The sequence below is a fragment of the Nerophis ophidion genome, linkage group LG05 (assembly GCF_033978795.1).
Source record: "Nerophis ophidion isolate RoL-2023_Sa linkage group LG05, RoL_Noph_v1.0, whole genome shotgun sequence".
Taxonomy (NCBI): domain Eukaryota; kingdom Metazoa; phylum Chordata; class Actinopteri; order Syngnathiformes; family Syngnathidae; genus Nerophis; species Nerophis ophidion.
Genome location: NC_084615.1, coordinates 65,025,522 through 65,038,107, shown reverse-complemented (window position 1 = coordinate 65,038,107; position 12,586 = coordinate 65,025,522). Strand labels below are relative to the sequence as shown.

At 38.5% G+C, this 12,586-nt stretch overlaps 1 protein-coding gene across 1 annotated transcript; it reads right to left on the bottom strand.

Moving 5' to 3' along the window:
* Window positions 1-1,849: 1,849 nt before the first annotated feature.
* On the bottom strand, window positions 1,850-10,019 carry eif4ebp3l (eukaryotic translation initiation factor 4E binding protein 3, like). Its single transcript, XM_061901804.1, has 3 exons — window positions 9,651-10,019; window positions 4,450-4,623; window positions 1,850-2,405 (listed from the first exon to the last, which is right to left on the bottom strand). The coding sequence occupies exons 1-3, from the start codon at window positions 9,775-9,777 to the stop codon at window positions 2,377-2,379; spliced, it is 330 nt and encodes a 109-aa protein (XP_061757788.1). The 5' UTR covers window positions 9,778-10,019; the 3' UTR covers window positions 1,850-2,376.
* Window positions 10,020-12,586: the final 2,567 nt, after the last annotated feature.

The window sequence follows — 12,586 nt, the reverse complement described above, 5'->3', positions numbered from 1 at the left end:
ATTCTGCGCCGTATAATGTAGCCCGGAAGAGATAGGGATGCATGGGATTCTGGGTACAGTGCCGATATTCTCCCAAAATGTGTTTGTCATTCTTCTTTGGTATGGGTTCACAGTGTGGCGCGTTTTAGTAAGAGTGTTAAAGTTGTTTATCGTATTTCCTTGAATTACCGCTGGGGTACTAACTAATTTGAAACCTCTTCTCACTCCTGCGCTTACCAAAGGCATGCGGTAAAAGTAAGCATGCGCTAATTATTTTAAAAACTCTTCCCGCTCCGGCACTTACCAAAGGTATGCAGTAAAAATTTGAGTGTGATGTAATTTTGGACCTTAAGTCCTACTGAATAGCTCTTAATCTTCTTCCCTTTATGCAATTTCAAATGACCTGTATTGAAATCAGCCTCCTTTATTTTGAAAATGATGACAGGGGAAGTGTCCCGAATTTGACCAGGCGGTATTACTAAGCATGCGCTAATCATTTTGGGAAGTGAGTTTGACCCGGCAGTAATTCAAGGAAATATGGTATATCACAAACCTCAGTGTAACCTGAATGGCTGTTGAACAAGTGTGCCTTGCAGTCGCTTGCCCGCTGAGTCAGTAACCGCACACTAGCTGTGGCAGGCCGGCACTCAGATAGTATAGTATTAAAGCAGACGCAACGACATCATGGCACTCCCTCAATATTGTTGTCCGGGTGAAAATCTGAGAATGTTATCCTGGGGGGATTTCTGGGAGAGGCACTGAAATCCGGAAAACCTTCCGGAAAAACGGGGGGGTCGGCCAGTATGCAGCTGAGCCACATCAGAGTGATCCAAGAGCCGCATGCAGCTCCGGAGCCACGGGTTGCCAACCCCTGATCTACAGAAATACAAAGAATTGCTATTGCAACATTTAGTAAACACTTGTAGAAGAGCTGTTTCTTTCATTCAAAAATTTCAGGTTAATTTGTATACTTAGCAAACTCCTCCCGAGGGCCGGATAAAACCTGTACATTTGACACCCCTAGTCCCTTTGTGCTCATCGCCATCTTTGCCATCAAAAGTCTTCGATAAAGGCAAAAGTGTATGTTCATTTATAATTGGAACAAAAACAGAGGAAACACTGTACAGTACTCACTTTGGAAAGCAGTAATTCCACATTACAATTGCACCTCCTATGGCATGCACTATAGTTTGTGCAAGACAACATTACATAGTATACAACCGCCAAAATTAAACATTTTACTATGAAAGATAATTAACATTTTAGATTATTATGCTTTGTGGTCAACATTAATGGTAAAATCACTCACTTTCTAATACATTTGTATGCACCACCAGGAAGATTAAAACAATACTTATTCACTAGAATATGAAAAATTTGAACTTTTTTCGATTTTTCATTCTTATAAATCCACTTTCCAAACGTTTCAGTTGCATGGCACCTGGGATTTCCCTCACGTGTGCGCCGACACACTTGTTCAAACAGCACATGTAGGTCAACAGCCATGCTTTTTTTCAAAAAAAATAAAAAAAAAAAAGAGAAAAAAAAGGTGCACAAACACTCATCACAATCTTATCATGCAGCCTTCCTGTTTTTGTTGGAGGGGGTCACAGTACTAAACAAAGTTGACTTGGCATGATCTGTAAGTTTGTAGCATTATTCATCAAAAGCAATATAGTGGCCAATGGCAGACTAAAAACCCAGTTAGGCTCAGAATGTCTTAAGGGCTCGACCACACAGAATTAAAATAAACTGCATTGTATACATAAGGCAGTAAGGAGGTGTTTTGGCTGCATTAAAACAAGCTACTCTCAGTAAAATACACAATAAATCCAGTATAATCAATTTATAAGTAGAGAGAAAAAAGTGACACATTTTGAACAGCCTTTATTTTCAATTATTCACATTTAATCCCTTTCTCCATTAAAAAAACAGCCTGAGCAGTTTTAGTCTGCCCCAAAAAACGAGACACTTTGGTGGTAATTGCAGTGCCTTTTAAGCAAAGGGTAAAAAATAAAAATAAAAAACAACCCTGCAGTGAAAAAGATGACTTTACATCTAGCAATGTAATCATCTTTATTTGCCAACTTAAAAATAAGCTACATAGTACATTGTAATATATACAAAAGATATAAAAAGTTAAATCAAAGTTGATTTTTATTTTCAAATCCTGCTAAAGCTCAAGTGAGCAATTAACCCATTTGGTACCATGTCTAGCAAAACACCCTTCTTAGGGTCAAAAACACCCTACTTTTCTAAGATTATTTTTGGTTCCACAGCCTTTGTTTAAAAAATAAAATAAAAAATAAAATAAAACTTTATTGCAATGCTTTACGGTCAGTACTGACCATGGAGGTGTTTTGAGTGATAGCTCTCCACAGGAGGTAAAACTGGAGCTCAGATGTCCATCTCAAACTGGTTGTCATCTATGGAAAAGGAGAGTGAAATCAGTGAATTCATGCTTGCTGCCCCCGCCTCAAAAAGGAAACACATCTTAACAGAACACAGCGAGGCAAACAGCGCTTATCATTCCATTCACAACTGACAAGACACGAACACAGAGGGCCTGACCCTTACAGACACAACCTGAGATGGTCGATGAACACCAGTTTAAACACCAGACACAGCTGACGCTTCAGCCCCAAAGCTATTTTAACAGGAGAATGCGTTGATATTTGGCCGTTTTTTTCCCTCCGCCCACAACAAACTGCTGTGTCAATTTGTCACTCAGCCAGAACCTTTGGTCACACAGCCAAGAAAATCCTCATTTAGGGAGGGGAATGGACCAAAACAATGTTTATTATTAACAGATCTCTCAAGATCAGATATCCTAGGTATCTGTGGAAATGAGCTAAAATTGGCAAGGAGCTATTTTTGACCAACAATTGAACACAGGAAATATCAGACTCTGAACTTCCCAAGTCAGACCTCAAGCATTCAAGTCAAAAGTAAACAAAATGTACAGACTGTACAAACAGCAATAGTGCAAAACAATGTCAATGGCTTATCACTTATGTAAGTGGTAAGCCACCTTAAGAGTGTCTCTAAGAGTGTTTTAAGATGAGAGCTGTCTTGTTATGCTTTAAAAGGGGAACTGCACTTTTATTGGATTTTGCCTATCGTTCACAATCATTATGAAAAACATAACGACGGATGGATTGTTTTAATGCATTCTAAATATTAAGTACATTTGATCAAAAGACCGCTTACAATGGAGCCGCTCTATTCTGCTTATAAAGCCCGTAAAAAACTGTGCAATAAGTATATGTGTAATGTAAATTTCTAATAAAATGTTATATTTTACTATTTTGATCCTTTTAAGCATACATGGCACAATTAAAAAAAAAATTGCAACTGTTTTTTTTTTCTACAAAATCACCGATTATTGCTCACTGCAGACTTGATGAGAGCCAACATACATAACAAACCATCATTTACTGTACAATGTCTGCAGTCATTAAGAAGCCGACTGCTAGGATGTTCATATATTCCCATTAAGATGAAGAATGACTCATAATCCTCGCAAAGAAAAAGGACGATGGGACCAAAGGTCTTTTTGTGTCGTTCTCGCCATTTACGAGTCTAATTTGGCTGTCAATAGAGTCCAATTTGTTGGAATACATCCTTATGCTTTTTCTATCCAGGTGAGAGGCATGTTTTATGATCTAGAATAAAGTTGCAGGGAGCAAGGAAGAGAGGAAACAGCAGACCACTCATTGTAAAAAATACACTCAAGCTTATAAATGGTTTGTCTGCGTTAGCGCTTATAATAACAATAGCACTAATATCTGGTTAATATTCAAATGTAAATTGAGTATTGTTGGTGCTTTTAGCATGTTCTTTTATTGGAGTTTTTAGGTGGTATAGAGGACTTCTCATTGGCTCTACTGTACGCTGATGTTTATTTAAATTTATTTACAAGTTAGAATGCATTGCAAAAATCCATCTGTCTGAATGTATTTCATAATGATTGGGAACAATAGGCAAAATTCTAAAAATAAGTGCAGTTACCCTTTAAGTTACAATCAAAAATTTTAACAAGCACTTATTTTATTGTTTGGGTACTTTTCATATTTTTTGAGTGATATTACAAATGTGGGTATCAATCCAATATTACATAGTAACAGGGTAGAATTAGTCAAACTGCTGATGCTGATACTTGAAATTGTCATTTAATGATTCATTTTTCGATCATAATTATAAATCTGACAAAACACAGGCTGTAGTGTAACAATATAAATATAATATTCTAAATACTTCCTTATTGCCTATCATTACATACAATATTTCAAGCAAAATTATTCAACAAAAGCAAAAACAACTTCTTCCTAAATTTGTAAACATTAACAAAAACTAATTTAATTTTATTGTGTCATCAAAAAAAAAAGAAGAAAATATTTCTATACTTCTGGACAACAAACTATGCAATGTTATCTGTGGTAAAATATTTGGATTTTGAAAACAGTGTACCTGCAATGTCCTTCTCTTCCTCTTCCACCTCCTCTTTGACATCCTGCAGCTTGCTCACAGTGTGAGTTGCAGGGCACGTTACCCCCGGGATCTGGGGGAGACATGGTGGGGTGCGAGAGAGAGGAGAGTTTCTGCAATCCAACAAAAACTTCCTGTCATAGATGATGCGGGTACCTGTGTTGATGAGAAACGTATAACAACATTGTTTTAACTGTCAAATCAGACTTCATAGCAGAACTATTTAACTAAATTGTTCAACCGGGCCATATTTCCAGAAAGCTAAGGACCGGGGTCCATAGCTTGTTGACTTCTCCCTTCACCATTTAGTCCAATTATGAGAAACCAGAATCCTCTTTGTGGACATTGGTTTTTGGTCAATTTCTTTAGTCAGAGTTACACATTTCAGAAAAAATCTATACTAATGCAAAATACAACTGTCCACAGCAGTGGACGTTTGCTTTTAGGACAAAGGTCTGCAACATTTTCCAGGACAAGGACTACCAAACTGATGAAAAAATAGAGTGGAGACCGCTACTAGTATATCGCACACACATTTGTGCGATTATAAAAAAGGTACCATATTATTGTGCAATATAAATATATTTGAATAATACAGTATAGTGCTGCTAATCATTAGCAAGCAACAGTCACGCTATTTTATAGCTGACAGACTGCTAAATGTTAATTTTAAATGCTAACGATTATAATATAATCCTTATATTTACTCATGTTTTTATTTTAAACCTGTAAGGTACTGTGAGTAGGGTGGCTATGCCACTGCCACTTCTAAAGTACACTATAGTGTGTGGGATCAATGTTAACGTGTATTTTTAAAGACATTTGCATTTGTGGAAAAATTGTGTTTGGAATATGAAAAAATATATCAAACAACAAAGTCTAAAAAATTTGACGACTCCCTGCTTTAAGGAGGTTAAAATGTCAATGCAAATTTCCACGGTGTTTACACTGGTCCAAGTTCCTCTATACAACAGGAACACTACAGTGTATTTTAGGAATTTGCTGCAAAAATGTTGGTCTTGAACTGAAATCTGAGGCCGAACTGGTGTCAGTAGTGGGCAGGATTTGGTCTCCGAGCCACCAGTTCAATTGCTTTAAAGTAATAAATGCTAAAATACATTCGGCGACTGAATAACCTAGGAGTTACAAACCCTATTCCTTGAGTGGAAGAAACCAAGTTATAGAAGCGCATGTGTGTGTGTTGATGTATGAGAGTATGGGAATGCAGAGGGGAGTGGTTTAGGCTGCGATGACTTCTAGGAAATCAGGGCACATAACATTCCCTCTTCAAAAAGACATTGAGATTGAAGCCACATGTTTTTAGACTTTGGCTCAGCTGCAGGCTTTCGAACAAAACACCATTCTCAGCTATGTAATCGAAGGTTTGCATTCTTCTTGTTCTCTGCAACATAATACAAAAGTTGTTCTATTAAACATGTAGGTTGGCATATATTACACCATCCTGGCATGTTTGTGGTGTGTCAAAATTTGGACTTAGGCCAATTTCCAACGCACTGAGCCATGAAATGCTGTCAGAGTATGTCAGAGACATGGGGTGATCAGCTGCTGATGTCACTCTCAATTGGAGTTTGACCCATTCTGTACAGCTGATCAGGTCCGTTCACAAGGGGGAAAAACATATTATGCAAGAACTGCACTCTGAGCACTTTGTCCGGGACAAAAGGCAGGCGGAGAAGAAGGGGCGGGGGTAGTGATAAGGTGTGAAATATGGGCTACCAAGCATAACACAACAGCCTTTTCTGTACTTATAAAATATTGTGCATGCCTGGGCTCAGCAACACAGATTGTAAGAACGTTTCTTGTTCCAACCGATTTTCTTCAATCCTTTAATTGCACATAATAGCGGCATGCAAAACATTTATTCTTATTTGTCTGCACAACAAGTTCTGTCCCTGAAATGTAGGGCAGAAAGTCATGCAGAGATAGGACAGCCTCCAGCCTTTACGCAACCAATCACTTTGCTTTGCTGGCTACAGGATAAACCCCGCCTTTAAACAACATTGGGTGGGAGAAATCTTGTTTACAACTGCATAAAACACGGGCTACAGAGTATAAAAAGGCATTTCTATATATTGCACAGACATTTCATAATCAGTTTTTGGTCTATGGTTTAAAAATGAATATATACTTTGGCATATTTGTGGCTACTGGAAAGACTAGAAACCACATTATATGGACTTTGCAAATTCCACATGCACTTTGTAATAATCAGCACATTTTCTGTTAGTTAAAACTATAGAATTAGGGGCGGGCAGACTGATACAAATATCTACAGTACTAATACCAACATTAGTATCAGTACCAGATTGAAACTAAGAAAATAAGTTCATTTTTTTTTTGTTCATTTTCACAAATGACTGTTATTTGTGTAGTTTTTGTTAGACGGTAAATGCTGTTATCCTGTTGACAAACTTAAGTTATTGGACACTGGAGGGCCCTGGGAGCAAAAAGCCAAAGCCAATTTACAAGCTTAATTGTTTCTGTGACCGTGTTCTTAAAGAGTAATTGCATTGTTTGTAATAGTGCCCATCATTTACAATTATTACAATGGATGTGTTTTCTTTTTAATGCTTTCTAACTCGTAAATAAACGTAAATAAAAGTCTGCTTACAATGGAGTCAATGTGAGGTCCTCTGTTCAGCCCATTAAACCCCAAAAATAATCACCCCAAAATTGCAAACAATTATACATTTTGCGACTTCAATATTAACCAGGTTTTAGTGATATTATTATAAGTGCTAACGCAGACAAACTGTTTATAGTGGCGCTGTGCTCACAAGCTTATGTACCAATGTTGACAAGATCGACTGATGAGCTGCTTCCTTGCCTCTGTGCTCGTGAAAGTTTATTCTAGATCATAAATCATTTTCTCACTTTGACAGTAGAAATATGAGGACTTAATCAGAGAAGTTGGTACACTTTTACAGACAATTTAGACCCGAAAAGGGCAAGCAAGTCACAAAAAGAGTTGGTTCCACCCTCCATTTCTTCACGAGGATTATGAGTCACTATACATCTAAACGGGGACATAAATTTTAATCCTAATGGCCGCAGACATTGTACAGTAAGTGATGTTTAATTGGTTCTCGTTAAGTCTGCAGGGTGTATATTATAGCCCGGAAGAGTTAGAGTTGCATGGGATTCTGGGTATTTGTTCTGTTGTGTTTATGTTGTGTTACAGTGCGGATGTTTTCCCGAAATGTGTTTTTCATTCTTGTTTGGTGTGGGTTCACCATGTGGCGCAAATTTGTAACAGTGTTAAAGTTGTTTAAACGGCCACCCACAGTGTGATCTGTATGGCTGTTGAACAAGTATGCTTGCAGTCCCATGTGCGCGAATTTATTAGGCACATACAACATGTGACTTGGCTGACAAGCTGTTTGTACAAGTTGTAGAATGAATTAAAGGTGGTGCCATCATAGCACGCCCTTATAATTGTTGTTCGGGTGCAACTCATCAGACGTCCGAGGGAATAGTCACCCGGTACTTAGTGAGTCTCCCGGACAAAATGGGAGAATCTGCATGCATGATGCTAATAAGAGACATCCATTTAAAACTCACGCGCCGCACGAACAATGAATCTTCATATTTACTTGCGGGCCGCGTGTCTGAGACCCCTGGTTTATACATAGCAGAAAGCAACAAAAAACTCTGTATACAGTGTTATTTCGTTATAAATTTCAAGAGTTTTGTGGCTCCCATTGTTTTCTTTATTTTGTGAAACGGGTCAAAATGCCTTTTTGAGTGGTACAGGTTGCAGAGCCCCGGTCTAGTAGTACATGACAAAGTTAAAGGCCTACTGAAATGAGATTTTCTTATTTAAATGAGGATAGCAGGTCCATTCTATGTGCCATACTTGATCATTTCGCGATATTGCCGTATTTTTGCTGAAAGGATTTAGTAGAGAACATCCACGATAAAGTTTGCAACTTTTGCTTGCTAACAGAAAAGCCCTGCCTCTACCGGAACTTGCAGACGATAACGTCACAGGTTGATGTCTCCTCACATCTTCACATTGTTTTTAACGGGAGCCTCCAACAAAAACTGCTATTCGGACCGAGAAAACGACAATGTCCCCATTAATTTGAGCGAGGATGAAAGATTCGTGTTGAGGATTTTGATAGCGACGGATTAGATATAAAAAAAAAAAAAAGTAAAAAAAAAAAAAAAAGCGATTGCATTGGGACAAATTCAGATGTTTTTAGACACATTTACTAGGATAATTCTGGGAAATCTCTTATCTTTCTATTTTGTTGCTAGTGTTTTAGTGAGTTTAACAGTACCTGATATTCGGAGGTGTGTCTCCAAGGGTGTGTTGACGCGCAGTGTCTCAGGGAAGTCGACGGCAGCTTTATAGGCGGCACAAGCTCAGCTGATCTCCAGTAAAACGACTTTTTACCACAATTTTCTCACCGAAACCAAGCTGGTTGACATTTTGTCGGAATCCATGTTCGCTGGGATCCAAAGTAAAGTTTCACCTCTGTGAATTTCAAACAAGGAATCACCGTGTGTTTGTGTGGCTAAAGGCTAAAGCTTCCCAACTCCATCTTTCTACTTTGACTTCTCCATTATTAATTGAACAACTTGCAAAAGATTGAGCAACACAGATGTCCAAAATACTGTGTAATTATGCGGTTGAAGCAGACGACTTTTAGGTGTGTGTGTGTGTGTGAGTGTGTGCAGCGCTCATATTTCCTAACAGCCCGTGACGTCACGCGTACACGTCATTACGCGACTGTTCAAGAAAAAACTCCAGGGTAATTTAAAATTGCAATTTAGTAAACTAAAAAGGCCGTATTGGCATGTGTTGCAATGTTAATATGTCATCATTGATATATAAACTATCAGACTGTGTGGTGGGTAGTAGTGGGTTTCAGTAGGCCTTTAAGTCGGAGAAAATGCATTTGTTTATAAATGTAATGTTTCTTTAGGGCCCGGTTGCAAATGTGTCACGGACTGGTAACGGTCCCCGGACCGGTGGTTGGGGACCTCTGCTATAAATCATACGCTGAGGAGACGTGATTTCCGACAGACTCTCGCGATAACTTGTTTTAGTGTGCGGGCATATGCGTTTTCAACGAAAATTTAAAAAAAATAATAAAAAGTAGGATTGCTAACAACGACACCGTGTCATTTTCGAGAGACAGTTTTGGCGTTCTTACCTCCGGGCGTAGTGGAGAACAAAGTGCCACCGGGAGTCTGGCTGTAGCAGTCGGGGAGCTGGGACCAGTCCTTCAGGGTGAGCACCCGAGTGGGGATGGGGCAGCTTTTAACTTCATTTGTCGACATGCTAGCTTCTGGCTTGATGGAGTCAACACAATTGTTGTTCAAAATGCCTCAATGCAGTTTAAAGCTCTCGGACAGCCTTCACAAGACGTTTCGTTTATGGCAAGCTATCCGTGACAGCTTTTCTTTAGTGTTAACCGAGCTCGGGGGTTGTTTCTCGGGTGGTGTCCGCAGGCAGGAGGACCACATGTGCTGTGTCTGCAGCACCGCGCTCCTGATGTTTTTCTGCTTGGCTTTATTTGGCACGTGGGGCCTCGCAGAAAGAGGGCGATAGCTTTGTCAACACGGACACTCCGCGGGGGCGGGGTCTCTTGCGTCATGAAAGGGGAAACAAAAAACACTCGTGATTGACGTTAAACAAGCGCACCCTTTAAATACTGCATATCCTCCTCAGAGCCATTTAATTACATTAAATAATTGTCTTGTGGAAAACAAGATTCCACTATAGTTTTTTTTTTGTCATGAATTGATTAACGTGGAGCCCGACTTCAACAAGTTGAAAAACGTATTCAGGTGTTACCATTTAGTGGTCAATTGTACGGAATATGTACTGTACTGTGCAATCTACTGATGAAAGTTTCAATCAATCAAAAGTCATGAAATGTATTGTTGTGCATTTTTTGCAGCGTAGTACTACAATTTTATGGAAGTAGAATTGTTTCACTTTAACTTATATACAGTGGGGCAAAAAAGTATTTAGTCAGCCACCGATTGTGCAAGTTCTCCTACTTAAAATGATGACAGAGGTCTGTAATTTTCATCATAGGTACACTTCAAATGTGAGAGACAGAATGTGAAAAAAATCCAGGAATTCACATTGTAAGATTTTAAAAATTTTTATTTGTAAGTATCAACTTTGGTATAAACTCAACTCGTCGTGTTTGGAGGAAGAAGAATACTGAGTTGCATCCCAAGAACACCATACCTACTGTGAAGCATGGGGGTGGAAACATTATGCTTTGGGGCTGTTTTTCTGCTAAGGGGACAGGACGATTGATCCGTGTTAAGGAAAGAATGAATGGGGCCATGTACCGTGAGATTTTGAGCCAAAACCTCCTTCCATCAGTGAGAGTTTTGAATGGTTGACCAAATACTTATTTTCCACCATAATTTACAAATAAATTCTTTAGAACGCCTACAATGTGAATTCCTGGATTTTTTTTTCACATTCTGTCTCTCACAGTTGAAGTGTACCTATTATGAAAATTACAGACCCCTGTCATCATTTTAAGTGGAAGAACTTGCACAATCGGTGGCTGACTAAATACTTTTTTGCCCCACTGTATATCAATACATATGTATATATTGATAAATATACAAATACAAATATGATATGGCCCTCTGATGAGGTGGCCACTTGTCCAGGGTGTACACCACCTTCCCCCCGAATGCAGCTGAGATCAATCAATGTTTATTTATATAGCCTTAAATCACAAGTGTCTCAAAGGGCTGCACAAGCCACAATGACATCCTTGGCTCCAGATGGACGGAAATGAATAAAAAAAAAAAAAAATAAATAAACCCGTATTTTTAAATATATTTTTGAGATTTGTATAAGTATAAGTATAAAAATGTGACATACAAATAAATCAATAATTTGTAAAATAATTATGTATTTTTTAAATATATTTTTGAGATTTTAATATAAATATACTTGATTTTGTATTAGTATTTGTAATGAATTTGCATATGTGCATCGCTTTTTTGCATGTGTTGAGACATTCCTCCCACAAACCAGCAGCACAAATAAATGTGACTTACACACTCCCCTGAACAACCAGCAGAGGGCACTGCAGCCAGAGCATGCAGACATGGTCAGACACTGGCAAGCCAATCAGAGGCACACTCGAGAGGGTCATATTACGTCATGGCCTTTGGGATGATTGACACATATTGCACCGATATGATATCAGTATCTACAAATCCCGTTTCCATATTGATTGATTGATTGATACTTTTATTAGTAGATTGCACAGTTCAGCACATATTCCGTACAATTTACCACTAAATGGTAACACCCGAATAATTTTTTAATTTGTTTAAGTCGGGGTCCACGTTAATCAATTCATGAGTTGGGAAATTGTGATAGACGTAAATATAAACGGAATACAATGATTTGCAAATCAATTTCAACCCATATTCAGTTGAATATGCTACAAAAACAACATATTCGATGTTCAAACTGATAAACATTTTTTTGTGTGCAAATAATCAATACCTTTACAATTTGATGCCAGCAACACGTGACAAAAAAGTTGGGAAAGGTGGCAATAAATACTGATAAAGTTGAGGAATGCTTATCAAACACTTATTTGGAACATCCCACAGGTGTGCAGGCTAATTGGGAACAGGTGGGTGCAATGATTAAGTATTAAAACAGCTTCCCAAAAAAAATGCTCAGTCTTTCACAAGAAAGGATGGGGCGAGGTACACCCCTTTGTCCACAACTGCGTGAGCAAATAGTCAAAAAGTTTAGGAACAACGTTTCTAAAAGTGCAATTGCAAGAAATTTAGGGATTTCAACATCTGCGGTCCATAATATCATCAAAAGGTTCAGAGAATCTGGAGAAATCACTCCACGGAAGCGGCATGGCTGGAAACCAATATTGAATGTCCGTGACCTTCGATCCTTCAGACGGCACTGTATCAAAAACCGACATCAATCTCTAAAGGATATCACCCCATACACTCAGAAACACTTCAGAAAACCACTGTCACTAAATAAAGTTTGTCACTACATCTGTAAGTGCAAGTTAAAGCTCTACTATGCAACGTGAAAGCCATTTATCAACAACATCCAGAAACGCCGCCG